The 16,342-nt window shown below is 40.2% G+C and overlaps 1 protein-coding gene and 1 long non-coding RNA gene across 2 annotated transcripts; both read right to left on the bottom strand.

Moving 5' to 3' along the window:
* Positions 1-1,673: 1,673 nt before the first annotated feature.
* Positions 1,674-15,218, bottom strand: LOC121864220. Its single transcript, XR_006088567.1, has 3 exons — positions 14,583-15,218; positions 8,487-8,539; positions 1,674-2,088 (listed from the first exon to the last, which is right to left on the bottom strand). It is a non-coding gene; the product is annotated as an uncharacterized LOC121864220 (long non-coding RNA).
* Positions 15,219-15,230: 12 nt separating this feature from the next.
* LOC121864279 (lectin-B-like) lies at positions 15,231-16,039 on the bottom strand. The gene is made up of 2 exons (XM_042363366.1): positions 15,963-16,039; positions 15,231-15,672 (listed from the first exon to the last, which is right to left on the bottom strand). The coding sequence occupies exons 1-2, from the start codon at positions 16,037-16,039 to the stop codon at positions 15,231-15,233; spliced, it is 519 nt and encodes a 172-aa protein (XP_042219300.1).
* Between the last annotated feature and the right edge of the window lie 303 nt (positions 16,040-16,342).

Here is a 16,342-nt window from a genome sequence, read left to right on the forward strand (position 1 = left end):
CTGAGTATTCACGGGTAGTACTGTGTCTTAACAGAGTAAATGCAACCTATCATTGAGGATTTATATACTGGAAAATGGACATAAGTTGCAAGGAAGTGATCTAAGTACAAGTTACCACATGAGTGTGGCACGTGAAGAAATTTAAACCTATAATATGTTGTTAAGACTAGTAAATATTTGTTTTGAACACTATATAATTATATTCTTAAACATCGAATAAGGAAAGAGGGTTTAACAACTCATTACGTCCTCTCTGGAGATCCACAACTCGACGAAACAAACAACAACATAAATCTGGTGAGCCTCTATACCACCGGGAAAATGTTTCTACATAGACCATTTTCAAAAAAGGAGAATGACACCAGCCACAAATCTCCTCGAATCTGGTAATATTAGGTAGAATGAGTCGTCCTATGTTGGTTGTTGTCGCCATAAATACGCAACTTGAAAGTGGAGTTGTCACAGTAAACCAGAGAGCTCCTCTGTGACACTTTTACCCTCCCTAAGTAATTCTACAGATCTGTTGTTGCTCTTTCGCTTCAGTTATATATATATATATATATATATATATATATATATATATATATATATATATATATATATATATATATATATATATATATATATATATATATATATATATATATATATATATATATATATATATATATATATATATATATATATATATATATATATATACATATACCGGTACTGGTCGCCAACTGCTTGGCCTAGCGGCCATTTCATATCAAATCCCAGAGAAACAACAACAATAACACTGATAATGAATTTGTCACTTTCGCTTCTCGGAAAACTGACGACTTTTCAGGTACTAACTCAAGTATTGAAGACTTCCTGGTCCTTGTATGGAAAGCCGAGGATCCCTAACTTTTTATTCAAGATATTGAGAACCTTTAGATCTTCATTCAGAATCCTGAGGCTCCCGGATCTTGATTCGGAAACTCCAGGTCTTGAATCTAGGGACCAAGATCCTCCACTCCTCGACTAAAGGTACTTAGGGCCTTCTAGGCTTTACTCAAGATACTGAAAGCTTCCAGGCCTTAATTGAAAACATTGAGACCTCCGGATCTCGACATGAAGTACTGATTACCTCCATATCTTGACCGAAGAAATATGTTTTTATGTATACCTAGTGCTTCAACAGGATAATATTTAAGCACAAATGCTAAGTCAAGTCTCATCTTAGACAACAACAATGAGAAATTCTAAATATATGCACAGTGCACAGGAGACTTCCAGATATTGTCTTGAGCATTAAATACTGCCAAATTTTGGCTTGAGCCACGACACTGAAGAACTGTGAGTCATGATACTCAGGAGGGAGGAGGGGATGAACTGAGCATTTCCAAGTCTTCATATGGAGCACCTTCATGTTCACTCCAGCCTCTGCAGGAAGAAGGGGATGAGGGTCTGAGGTCGACCGCAATCCGGGATGAATTTGCCTCCGGACTGGACACACAAGTCGGCGCAGAGGCCGCCCTTGAAGTGGTCGTGGTACATGATCTTACACTGGGCACAGTTCTTGATACAGACGGAGACCTTGTTGGCAGCGGCGGCGGCAGACGGAAGCAGCAGCAACGCCATCAGCATCACGCTCAGCACCAGCAGGACCGACACAACGACCTTTCTGGAGCCAACCATTCTGCCAGCCACCACACCACAGGAAGGAAGACATATGTGTTATCTTGGTAAGCGCATACTATAACACATGCCTCGGTAATAGTTCGTAGATAGTAATTATATATTACAGAACTTCTTGTCATATATGTATTTAATAAGTTGGTACCTAATATATATCGACACTAGAAATATACTTCTACCTGTTGATTATTAACTTCTCTTGCCACTGAACCACTCATACAATGGCCGATAAAAAGTGAATGCTGATCACTTTCGTTAATTTACTAATATATTTTAAGAGGGAACATTATATACCAGGTGGAGGGAGGCGTGAGCCAGGCTACACGTTGTTAAGTAACCCACGTTAGCGGTCACCGACTCAACAACAACAAAATATTTATACTTATCTTCGAGAGGCTGGTCGTTACCTCCACTTTGACTCACCTGAAAAAAGAAAACCAAGAGTTTGTTATCAGAGACGTGGGAAAAACTCAACAGGGCCGCGTCTGTCACGTGCTCAGGTAACAAGGAACGTTTTAGTAAATGTTTGTTGTGCCAAGTACTGTGTGTGATAGACCGACACACCTGTTCACACGCGACACATTGTGCTGATTAATTAAGAATTTGACCTAAATAATCACATGTGATGCTGATAGATAATGATCATATTAATAATGATAAAATCCCTGTTTTTCCTTAAGATAAGAAATTTCACAGGTCATTGTCGAAGGAGTAGACGTGCAGCCTGGGCTCCCACCTGGCTCTCTGTTGTCATACTTATACAAGAAGTAAGAACTGCTAAACGACGGTTCTGATTGGCTCATTAAATTAGATCTTGTGATAGAATATAAATGTCCAGATAGTATTTTAAGCTGTATAATATCCACAAAGACTTATATTGAAAAACGTATTGTAAGAACGCAATATGTTTATGTGCGTGAGTGAGCATCTCACTGGCTGAAGTACAAATGATTTATTAACCTGGTGCATACATGAATAATTAATCTATAAGTAAGGCAGTAAAATTAATGAATTAATTATATGATTTCCATATATGAATAACAGCACTTAGTTTGTTTCACATCGACTGGTATCACAATGAAATATTGTACACTCCAGCATGTAGTTTACCCCTGCCTCTCTGATTAGTGGAGCAGCCAATCAGATGCCATCTTTTACTAGTGATTACTGGTACCTGCTGTCATTGAACAACAGGACACCAGCCTAGAAGGCGTCCAGTGTCACTGGCACAAAGTCAAGTAGTATTTCTACCACCAATTATGTTGTCAGTAGTCATTATAGTGAAGGTTCTGTATGTATGAATCACATTATGTCAGGTGTATTCTTAAGACTAACATGTATGAGAGTTGATGACAAGAAATATTCTTCATTTCTTACAATTATCGAAGACTGCCATAACACCATAACCACTACAGTACTACGAGGGTTCTAACTAACACACCTACAACCTAAGGAAACATTGGTTCACTCTTTCTGAAAACAACACATTATATCTTGCCGGCTACTAAGCTATTAATACTGCAGTAATTTGCATATCAGGTTGAGATAAACCTAACAAGGTGTCACACAGCCGCCCGTCCTGGTTCACTAAGCATAGGTTGGATTTATTTCACCCGGAGCGTCTTCGATAGGCTGTACCATCTTGATGTCAAGCCTAGCACGACCAGAGGCTGATAGTGGATGTATGCGGCGGCGACAGTCACTTCCCGAGCTTTGAAATACTGTGCACTGTAAATAATACCCACTATTAATACTAATATGAAGAAAAAATATCTCAGCGAGCCACATCACATGTTCGAAAACTCATGCATATAATTGAGGTCATCACACTCTGCTGCTTAAAATTCATAGATTACTGGATAAGAAGCCGCTTATCGTGTGTTAATCTATTCGTGGGAGAAAATAGCTGGGAGGACGTGAAGGTGGCAGGACTCGCAGGTTAAACCGATGCAGGTAATAGTAGGAACTCCTGCCTCAGTATATAAACATTACCTTCCTATCTATTACTTTTGCTAAATATTTATTATTACTTACTACTTATATCATCACTACGACAGGGAAACCTGCTGCTTACTCTTCCCAAATTGCATATAAGAAAAAGTAACCTTGGCCCTTGGCGTGAGGCCTCTCTCAATAATATTAAGCACAGACACATTATATAATATATATATATATATATATATATATATATATATATATATATATATATATATATATATATATATATATATATATATATATATATATATATATATATATATATATATATATATATACCTACTAGCTGAGGTATCCGGCCTCACCCCAGTTATTACTGAAACAAATTCCCGGACAACACACAGACAATATTTCTTATATATACAGGACACATATATGCAGTACGTCTGTGTGTGTGTAAAGGGGGCATCAGTAGTAGTGGTGTCAGTGTTAATACAGTATAGTACTATTGTCTGTTGCTCAGGTGACGTGCACCATTGTGACGCCATCACCCAACGTCCAGCCTCCTGGTGCTACGTTCTCCTCATAATAATTTTATAACCGTAAACATAACTAACACAATGCTAACAAAAGGCCAGCGCTAAACATGTCTTTGTCATTTGTTTGTACATGAATACATGCCTAGTTATTAACTGATGAGGAGAATTCCTCCACAAACATTGTAGTAAGTAAATAACTTGTAAGTTTTCCAACACTCTGCATTACAATGTGCTTGTCAGTGGCGCCGGATGATACCAGGACGTTGACTATCGGTACAAGAATCCAACAACCCTTGTAAATGATCGTAATGTGTTTCGTGTTTATGTAGATAATAACACCCTGCGTGGGGGGGGGGGGACTTGGGGCCAGGGTCATGTGTACCGCCGGGACGCCACCCACCAGTCACAGGAGACAGGGATTTAAGAAGAAATTAAGTCGCCGTTGTGTATCCAAGAAAAGCAGAAAACAAACAACATTGGTCAACAAACAAAGTGGATTTTCTTAGTCAAATTGGTGTAAATGAATGACACAAAAAATATGAATGTGATAGTTGGTGTTGCTTCAGGGCAGACTCTCAACATTAGCAGAAGAGTTAATATAGCAGCATCTTAATCACAGTCTAACCTCCATATCTGCAAGTTCTTCAAAATATTTTAGAAAATGCTCTCACGATCCATCATCATCTAAGAGCAGTCTCTTTAAGGCATCACGATTTGAGTTCACAAAGAACAACTCATGCTAAACAAATAAGCTCACATTTTCTTAAAAAGTAACACATTGCATTGACGTGGGGTACCCAGGTCATATACTGTCTTTGTTTTCTCTAATCCTTCTATAAAATTCATCGTGCAATAATATTTATGAAAATTCAAGCTCTTTGCAGCACTAGTAAAATATTGGAAAGGATGAAACATTGGCTCAAAGACAGGAATCAGGAATAGTTCTCAACTAAATAGAATCAGGCTGAAAAAGTTCTGAGTGGAGTACCGCAGGGATCCAGCTTGAGACCTTCCTTCTTTGGGATCTACAACAACTATTGACGAAAATATCTCCAGCGTCACCATGAAGTTACTGACAATGCCAAGATTATTGAAAAGTTATTAAGTCATGAAGACCTTACATAAATTCCAAATGTTTGAATGAATTCTTAAAATGGTCGATTCATTGGCAAATGCCATTAAAATAATAAAATGTACAATATAGTCAAAAGTATAACCACTCTGCTGATAGTATTTTCCTGACGTCTGCACTTACGGCAAGGGACCTGCGCGTCGTTGTCGAGAACAGCAACAAATGGGGGACCGGTGAAAAATAAAGAACGCCTCTCTGAGAATATTTGTTTGCACAGGAAAATAATCGATTGGCTCTGTATATTCTTTGGGTTGCTACATATAGAGGCCACACCTACTGCAATACTGGTGAAATACTATACCTCAGTGACTATAAATATTCCTCTAATTAGACGCTTTGATTATTTAAATAAGCTAAAGACTTCAGGAGTGAAGACTCTTCAAACAAGTCACGACTGATCTCGTATAAGAACATTTGAGGTCCTAAACAAAATCTAAAACACAAAATCTATTTCTTCAAGCTGTCGAAGGTAACCGAAACAAGCGGCCATAGATGCAAGACGTGATACGGAACACATGAAAGACAGTTCATCTTCACTATGGAGCAGCCAATCTAGTAAGATGTTTAGGAACAAAAATTCTGTTAACTTTTGTATTAACTTAGATAAAATCATTGGGTAAATGGGTCGAAAATAAATAAATCAGAGTTCTAATAAGGATTCCACATCAGATTTCTGGACTAAAAAGTGGTGTATGTAGACGGTCTGGCGGGTGTGTTTTAAAAGATATTAACTCGCAAGTCCGAACACGAATTCTAATTTCCCATTTGAATACTAAAGACACATATGAGCAATAATATATTTTCGAAATATAAATATTTTTGGTTAACGTTATGGCTTTCTTCCCTCCCTGACGTATGAATAGGAGGAAAGTGAAAGTATGTCAGATCTTCGCCGTTAGGAAATCCAAAAATAATTGACGACTAAACCCTCAGGCAGCTGGTGTGGGACGGACTCAAGAGTTGATGTCAGTCAGTATCGATCCCGCCAACACCAGGTCAAGTCGCACCTTGTTACTCTCTGAACCCCCGAGACTTGTGAGCTAATTCTCGTTTAATGAGGAGGTGTATAAGGGACATGACTCTAAGCTCCAAGAACTAATGAACACTCTAATTAAATGTTAGTTAATTACTGTATAGTGAAGCAAACTTAATAGGAAATCGTTCGATACTTTAGAATGTGTCTTATTTTTTGTTCACGTACAGTGTATTTGATTACATGACGTTAATAAAAAAGATGGCTGAAAAAATAGCATCAGATATTAGAGCGAACTTCAACAGTCAAAAACTAAATCATTCTACTGAGAAATTGATTTGCATTAAATCCCATTTAATAAAATTTTTACCTATCAATTTTTGTGGGATAAATTAGTTCTCGAAGTGTCATCTAAATCTACTCAAGTTATCGTAATATATTTTGAATAGTTAAGGATAATCTCTCTCTCTCTCTGAGTTACTATTCCTGCCATATATATCAACTTAAATAACCTCCAAGGATCAACTTATCACACATTCACCTTTTTTATATAGGTACTTTACATCCCGAAGAAAGACGTAGCTCTCCACATATCGCTACAGAAGGCCACATATTGATACGCAAGGCCATATAAACAGAAGCGATATGGAAGTCACATAAAAAAGGTTGCAATGAGAAGCCACATACAAGACCCACAAAGAATAGGTCACAAGAACGCCACCACTCAAACAGATAGTGGACCAAAGCTGAGGCCACATAGAATCACTTAAGGAGGCCGAATAAGGAAAAGCCACATCATAGAGGCCACACTTAAAAAACACAAAAAGAGGCCATACGAAGCCATTTAATGAAGCGCCGTAATGAATCCACATTATGATGGCCACAGTAGGAGGGAGGCCACGTATAAACACTCTTACCGTCGAACACTAGAGGCTACTACTCCCTGTTAAACCATCCGTCTCTCGTAGGCTCATGCTGGTGATGCCCCTGTCTTCTGCAGTAGTTGGGAGGAAAGAGGGATATGACCTAAGTAGATTATTCACGATGAAGACAGAGAAAAGAAGAGGAACAAGAGTATAAGACTGAGATAGATGATGAAGGGGTCAGAGAAACAGAGAGATAGGGGTTTGGGTGTAGTGAATTGGAAGTGGTGAATGTTTGTGTTTACGTTTGGGCGGGAAAAGGATTAATTTTAGGTGTTTTAGGATAAATTAAAAAGGGATTTGAAGGGAATCAAGCTCGTGAGTATTCTGAGGAAATTTAAGTTACTTTAAATCTTCTGTTTTAGGTATCTCTGGGAAGGATTTTAAATTAATGCTAAAAAAGAGGAGGTAAGATTTATGAGGATTGTGAATGAGGTGGTAAGGTTGTGTGTGTGCGTAAGGAAGGAGAGGGTTTGAAGGGTGACACGTCGACCTTAGAATATTGACAGTAACGAGGAAATGGATTATCAACTTCCTGAAGAGAAATATAAACAAAGTTTCTCTCTTCCTTAATATTCGGATGTTTAGGACAGGACACAACTCAGAGAGAGGTGATGAAGAACAAGAGAAACATGAAGAGAGGTGATACAGTAAGGGGAATAGGGGAAGAAGATAACAAACTAATACAGACAAAGGAAGATAGCAAATGAAGAAAAAAAATTTAATAATACACCAAAAAGGAATGAAAGAACATGAACAAACAGAAAACAGGAGAAAATCATGACAGACTGAGAAAGATGTGACTCTAGACACACAAAACTGGAGACAGATGAAGGTAGAGTCACCAGGTGTCTGTCAGTGAGGACCTGCAGGAAAAAAACACAGAATATGTTAGTCAGGTCGTGTAATATACGAACTAGTAAGACCAAAATAGCTTATGTGACTATATTACCAATTAGAAGAAAAAAAGAGGACAGAAGGTAAAAAGAATATCCTATTATGAAATACGAACACTTTTGTCTCCAAGTTCCCTGTGAATTTTGTTTGTGGTATTTAATTTCAACATCTGTTTACATTAATTTCTGTCATGACTTACCGTGTATACAGTTACCAGTCTGTGTACAGCTAGTGAAAATGGCTCTCCTCTCCTCTCTCTCTCCCTACCTAACTAAGATTCAGGTGTATGTCGGAATGCAGTAAGTTAAGAGTGTCTGCTATCCAATATAACTTACATTTCATAAAAAAAAAATCTACCTCACTTGCGGAACAGATAATGGAGCCTCATCTGTTGGAAGGGCAGGTAATAAAAGACTCACCTGTAGAGCGTGTTAGCGAGGATTTCCCGTCAAGTAGAGCGTCGCCAGTGGACCTGCCAGGGAGAGAAAGAGCAAAGTGAACCAACCAGTAATAACCTGTTGATGAACCACCCTACTAATGATCCATCTTAGCCAATTATTTTTGCCAACAAGATGAATAAGTTAAGTGAACAAAATAAACGTCTTTTTAACAACTGTAATTACTTGTATAAACAGGCACAACAACCATTGCTGTTTACTTGAAAAAAAAAATTGTAAAACTCTTCTACAGGTTAAAACACTTGTAAATCAGGCATTAAATTAGATTGGATCTGAAGGTTAGATAATATTTCTTAAGTTAAAAGCCATTACCTTCACTCTTTAAGGTCTATCCATAAATCAACAACTTAAATTTGCATGCTAATGAAAACGGACCGACTATAAATATTTACTTTGTTCTGGCCCTGTAGTGTACCCCACAGTGGCCATGTCCGTATTTACTCTTTATATTGTGCTTGATCAAAGAGGCAGAGAGAAATAAATGCTTTATTTTATCATTAAAGAATATGAATTTATGGCCAATATACTACACTACACTACACCACACTACACCACACTACACTACACTACACTACACTACACTACACTACACTACACTACACTACACTACACTACACACACTACACTACACCACACTACACACACTACACTACACCACACTACACTACACCACACTACACTACACTACACTACACTACACCACACTACACTACACTACACTACACTACACCACACTACACTACACCACACTACACTACACTACACTATCAAAGAACCAACTTGTATGTCACACATTTCATCACATTACCAGCACACGAACTTTGAATCAACTTGGTCTATGTACTTAATAAAGTGTCATACGTCTTCATGCTTAGTATATCATGACCATATATGTTCGACAAAACACACACACACACACACACACACACGGTTAATCAAATAACTTGCTAAACTTTACAATACACAAACAGACACACATATGCACACAAACAGCCTCCCTCCCTCCCCCCACACGCACAGTAACTAAATGACTAGTCAATATTTCACAACAAACTTCCTCGGTGAAGAAACCAGACGTCATCGAATCAAACCAATCAGGGTCTTAGGTGACGGTCTCTGATTGGCTACAGAAGGAAAACCTCCTTTTGTAACCAATCAGTGACCGTCACCTGAGACCCTGATTGGTTGATTCGATGACGTTGGAAACAGGAAGTTATTTAAAGCGAGGTACTGAGCGCGTCTTACACTCACTATACCTTGAGGTGTCAGTTACGTGTTTTAAGACTTAATAATTATAGCCGCAACCTTGACAACACAGTACCTCTATGTAATGTAAATTAGTTAAGGATTTTTTTACCCAGGTTAAGGTTTTTTTTTCAGAATAAGAACACAAAAGCAAATAAGCTAAGACAACGAAAATAATGAGATACACAACCTAAAAAACACATAATTCAAACCAATAACACAAAATTCAACACAAAACCACAAAAGAGACTGACCAACACATATCACAATAATGTAACACACGGCATAATTCAAAGCATCATATACAACAATTCAAAGCAACACAGATCACTAAGTAATGTAACACACACATGATTGCAACACATTACACGAAACAATGCAACACAATAAAAACCAACACAAATATATTACATAACTCATCTCGCATCACAACACAAAATACAACTTTATCAACAAACACAAGCAATACACATAATAACGCAACACAAAACGGAAAGAATGTAGCAAAGAAACACAAAAAGAATTCCATACACAATGAAGAGGGCTAACACACGTCAAAAGCCACAGTGCAACACAAAAATTAACAAAACATAAAACACTGCAATACACACATCCCAGAGCAACATACAATACAAATGATGACATAAGCCAATGCAACACAAAACACGGCGCAATGCAACAGAATACAAAACAATACACTTCACAAAACAACGCACCTCACAATACAAAGGAAAACAACACAAACACTATATAATGCACTCAGCAACACAGTACAACACAGAAAACATATTATAAACTTCCCTTTTCATACCACAACACAAGACACTGTAACACACAACACTAACGACTCAAATACTACAACACAAGTATAATACACCCCACAACACACAACACATAATACACATTGCAATACACTGAGCCATACAAGGTAGTCTGCAACACCAAGAAATGTACATCACAAAACACTATGCAGCAAACTATGCATAACTATGTAGTTGACAAAGCAAAACAAAGGACAAACTGCACTCGACAGTTCGCCTCTCCCTGCATACGACGACATTCACTACAGACTAAAATAATGAACTTCCTATAATACATAACTTAATCCTGGTCGTCCCTCGAGGTCGTGCATGTCCGGTCGTTGATGTGGTGGTGTAACCCTCGACGTGGATTGATTCACTTAGAGTGTAGGAGCTGCCACCAATAAAACAACCACGATGTGAGTTAGGGATGTGTGTAGCCCTGTGTCTTGGTGTAGCAGCTGCCACCCAAAAAAACTGACAGACTCTTAGTTAGCAAGGCGTAAACCCAGGAAGATCGAACGGCTTGCTAATCGTGCTGGCTGATTACTACCCGGGGAACACAATCATATAATCGATATGAACCCAGGTCCCCAGTCACAGCTGGGTCCAAGACACAAAGGGACAAAGCCTACCCAAAGTACCGTCCTGGTAATTGATGCTGGGACCACTCACCTACGGGGAGTGTTACACCACAAAATAATTCACCAAGAATAATAAAAGAATTCACTTATCCAAAAATAAATCGACACAAAAAAACACCACAGAAAACGTAGAATTTAATGTATTCAATAACACACCCCTCACCACAAAGTATTACGCAACACACGAGATAAAACATAACTAAACACAAAAGAACACAATACACTAGAAGATAACACGCACCAAACACACAATATACAGGGAGAGGGCGACCCAGCAAGTTGTTGGTGACCCCCTGATGAGATTTGTAGGCACTAGCTTGACCGAAAGCACCGACTGATTCAATAATGTCCAGCCAGGTCGACATTTCTCTCTTCTTGTCTGTCTCCCGCCTCTCTCTCGCAGTGGCAGACGATGCCTTTCTTCTGCAGTACTCACAGAACTAGTGTGAGTGATAGACATGAAGATTTTATTTTTTCTGGTTACGGTGGTGGAATGGTTGTCGTATTGGGTTGGCAGTCTATTCGTCTCGGGTTCGATTCTACATTGAGGAGGCAGTGTGAGCTACTTATATCTGGTGTGGGAGTCAGAGACGGTATAACTATATCACTATCAGTTGGTAGTAAGCACTCAATAAGTTCACAAACTTCTAGTCTATAGTTGGAGATTTACCTATCATGTCTCGACCTGTCTTTGATAAGTGACGCCAGGCCCGCATGATGACACAGGTGGCGAACAACAGGTGACATAGGTGAGGAATAACAGGTGAAACAGGTAAACAATAGCAGGTGACACGGGTGAGCAATAACAGGTGACACAGGTAAGGAATAACAGATGGCACAGGTGAGTAATAACAGGTGACACAGGTGAGGAATAACAGGTGACACAGGTGAGGAATAACAGGTGACACAGATGAGGAATAACAGGTGACACATATAAGGAATAACAGGTGACAGGTGAGGAATTACAGGTGACAGACGTGAGGAATTACAGGTGACACAGGTAAGGAATAACGGGAGACTCATCAATATATCATGGTGCACTAGACCAGCCTGGCTTGAGTACAGGTCATACGTCCTGGACACACCCTCATATGTACCTCCTTCAGTCCATAACAAGGTGAAATAAATAATTAAGTGTTGTGGTGGGAATTTTTCGAACTATAAAAAACAATTCACTGTCCACGTGTTATTCATTAATTAATGGCTAATACGTCCTGAGCTGAGTGTCAAACATCCTTTCCATCACGACTCGGGTTGTATAGTTTAGTGTGGAAAAGTCAAAATAGACTCGTTAAGTCTGGGAAATTACAGGTATAATTGGTGGAACTGTGAGTCAGTGTGGTTTGGCGGCAATTACCATGAGTCATCCACAATAAAACATTCAACATTACAGGCTCACGTCTCACCCCAGGCCGCCGCTGTCGCCGTTATTAATTAAAGAATGTCTATCGGCGTTAATAATCCCTCACACAGTGATGTCAGTCCACCAGCATGTTTGATCTCAATCATGTTCAGGTATAACAATAATTTGATGAGGACATAACTGGATGTGTTGTACGAGAACTGAGTAAATGTCCATTACCCTGAGGACCCCTGGGCTTAGGACGCTGAAGTTAGTTGAACTTTATTTTCACAGCAGAAGATTGTGCATTCGAGGATCAGCGTGATCTTCAAATTTTACGAGTGAGCTGAACGTTTTGGTAAATAACGCCATTGCCTGAAAGAGTTCTAATCTTACATCGCCAGGTAACACGTCCGGACCCAACATTAACCTGTTGCATGTTTACTGTATTCGGTCCCGTCTAAGCAATGGGTGAGTTTTTGTTAATCTTTCGCCAGTGGAAGAAGTCTTATCAGAATAATATGGGCGAGATAATAGCCATATTTATTCTCAGAAGTGACGCTTATTGTGATAAAATTATGCTTAATAAATAACCAAACATACCACATTACCCCCTATACGTATTCGCACAACGCCTCTGCCGGGCATCACACAATAGATGCCAGGGATCGCCAGCTCTTGCTTCCCTCAGTAGCCATGAACTTCTCCATGCTGTAGATGCCAACAATGTTTTTATCTCGTATTACCTGCACCGTAACGGTATTCTTTGTTGTCGTGCATTGTCGTGTGGCACAGCACCACAGCGGTCACCTACACGATGACTGCAGTATGTTTATAATGGAGCTTAAAAGACAAAATTGTACAATATTTGATAAAAAATGATTGACAAGTGAAGGGGATGGAAGACGTGTCACCTGTTATTCCTCACCTGTGTCACTTGTTATTCCTCACCTGTGTCACCTATTATTCCTCACCTGTGTCACTTGTTATTCCTCACCTGTGTCACCTATTATTCCTCACCTGTGTCACTTGTTATTCCTCACCTGTGTCACCTGTTATTCCTTCCCTGTGTCACTTGTTATTCCTCACCTGTGTCACCTGTTATTTATCACCTCTACCACCTGTTATTCCTCACCTGTGTCATCTGTTACACCTCATCTGTGTCATCTGTTATTCCTCATCTGTGTCACCTGTCGATCCTCACCTGTGTCATCTGAACTATGCTGTTAAGTTTCTACATTGTATGACAACCATATCCCATGGTCGACCCAAGACGTAAACAGATGGTACCCATTAAATGCACTTTGTCTTTATATATCACGTGGTTCTATTTAATTCACATGGGTCTTGTTTACATCACATGAGTCTTGTTTGTGTTAAATAGTTGTCTCTGCGTCAAATTGTTGTTGGGGTGAAGGTGGGTAAGATACTCCCACGGTTACTGTAATAATTCTGTCGTCAGTATGGGTTGGGTCATGGTATCCACAAGTAGAATTCATTGTTTTTTGTAGAATGCGGGGTTGACTCAGCATCTTTGTCCGAAAAGGAAGAGTTCAAATTCTTTTTAGCCATAAAAGGTATAATTGGACGCCTCACTCCAGCATCCGACCCACCTAACCACTTCACTAGCCTGGCCCACCGCGGGGTTACCGAGGGGGTCAAGATGGGGCCTCTCACCAGTATAATAACACACACCCGCATCAGTAGTCATTATTAAGGCGTTCCCGGTATTACGATGAGTGAGTTGGGACCCCGGAACACTATCACCCATGGCGTACGTGTTCGAGGGGCGTTGGATGTGGCAAAACAACACAGCAGTTGATAATGTTAATAAACAGTTTGGATCAGTATCGAAGGTGAGGTGAGGCGAGCATCACCACAGTCTGCAATGGCCAGGTTTCTCACCGGCATCGAAAGTAGTAAGTGGGACAGGTAATAAAGTGAGGCACTCTATTATTACGACTCCAGGACGACCATCACGATTCATAGACTACCAGTAGAGTAGCAGGGTGAGGTGAAAACGTACCTAAGGCGCTGAGACCAGGGGGGCCAGTGATGGAGCGGAGAACAACACTCACAGACACACTCGACTTGGCAGTAACTGGAAAGTCAGGCTCTTGCGTCACTGTAGCTCCATCTTACGTGTGCTAAGACCCCCAAGTGTGGTAAACTTGTCTTAAAGAAAACGCTGGCGGTGTCTACTATTTATATACTGTAATGTATGTTGCTCACCATGAAGTCTTGAGAACTGTTTATCTGGTTCAGTGGTAAATACTCGACTCTTAAGTTCAGTGTCTGGAGCTGCACCGCGAATCTTGAAGGTGAAAGTGCGGTCACTGACATGGGGCACCGTAGTCATGTTACTCTGTCGTTTGTTACACAACCACAGTGATCTGTTACACTACCACAGTGATCTGTTACACAACCACAGTGATCTGTTACACTACCACAGTGATCTGTTACACAACCACAGTGATCTGTTACACTACCACAGTGATCTGTTACACTACCACAGTGATCTGTTACACTACCACAGTGATCTGTTACACTACCACAGTGATCTGTTACACTACCACAGTGATCTGTTACACTACCACAGTGATCTGTTACACTACCACAGTGATCTGTTACACTACCACAGTGATCTGTTACACTACCACAGTGATCTGTTACACTACCCACTACCACAGTGATCTGTTACACTACCACAGTGATCTGTTACACTACCACAGTGATCTGTTACACTACCACAGTGATCTGTTGCACTACCACAGTGATCTGTTACACTACCACAGTGATCTGTTACACTACCACAGTGATCTGTTACACTACCACAGTGATCTGTTACACTACCACAGTGATCTGTTACACTGCCACAGTGATCAGTTACACTACCACAGTGATCTGTTACACTACCACAGTGATCTGTTACACTACCACAGTGATCTGTTACACTACCACAGTGATCTGTTACACTACCACAATGATCTGTTACACTACCACAGTGATCTGTTACACTACCACAGTGATCTGTTACACTACCACAGTGATCTGTTACACTACCACAGTGATCTGTTACACTACCACAGTGATCTGTTGCACTGGATCTGTTACACCTTTAGCAGAAGGATTGAGGTAGTGAGAGAGTATTGAAAGAGGCGGGATAGGATAAGAGCGAGACGGTTGCTGTGGTTGGAGCAGAGGAGGGACACAAGAGATACGGGCAGTGTGAAGATGATGACAGGGGTAGTACGGTACCTTACGGTGGGGAGCGGCGAGGGAGGCGTGGTGGTGACTGGCGCTGAGAGTGCAGGGCGCCGCCTCTTAGCTTCGCTTCCGTCACCCGCGGCTCCCAGCTGTCCTTATCCTCACCACCTGGGTCTTCCGGCTTCCTTGTAATACCCACTCTGCCTCGCACTCAGCCACTCCCCCTACTCCTTCTGATGCAGTTGATTCTGGTGCTGTTGCTGGTAAGAAGCACATGCGGGCTCCTCTCCACAACGAAATATTGTGATGAAATAGATGCTTCTCCTTACATTACCTGCTGCCCTCTATGACAATACCTTCCTGTTATTATTTCTGATGCATTACACAACGTGGTGACAGGTTTGTGTTGTCCTTTCATTATGTCTTATCAGATTGTAACGAGTTCCTTAAAGGTCATTTAACGTTTCCTTATGACATCCAATATTACGGTTGACTTACTCTCTTCCTGTCAAACAACACCTCATCTTTCAAACAGAAGGTGTAACGTAGAGATGTCTCAGCCAGACCAAGACTGTGAGG

This window comes from Homarus americanus, unplaced genomic scaffold (assembly GCF_018991925.1).
Source record: "Homarus americanus isolate GMGI-L3 unplaced genomic scaffold, GMGI_Hamer_2.0 scaffold26351, whole genome shotgun sequence".
NCBI classification, from domain to species: Eukaryota; Metazoa; Arthropoda; class Malacostraca; order Decapoda; family Nephropidae; genus Homarus; species Homarus americanus.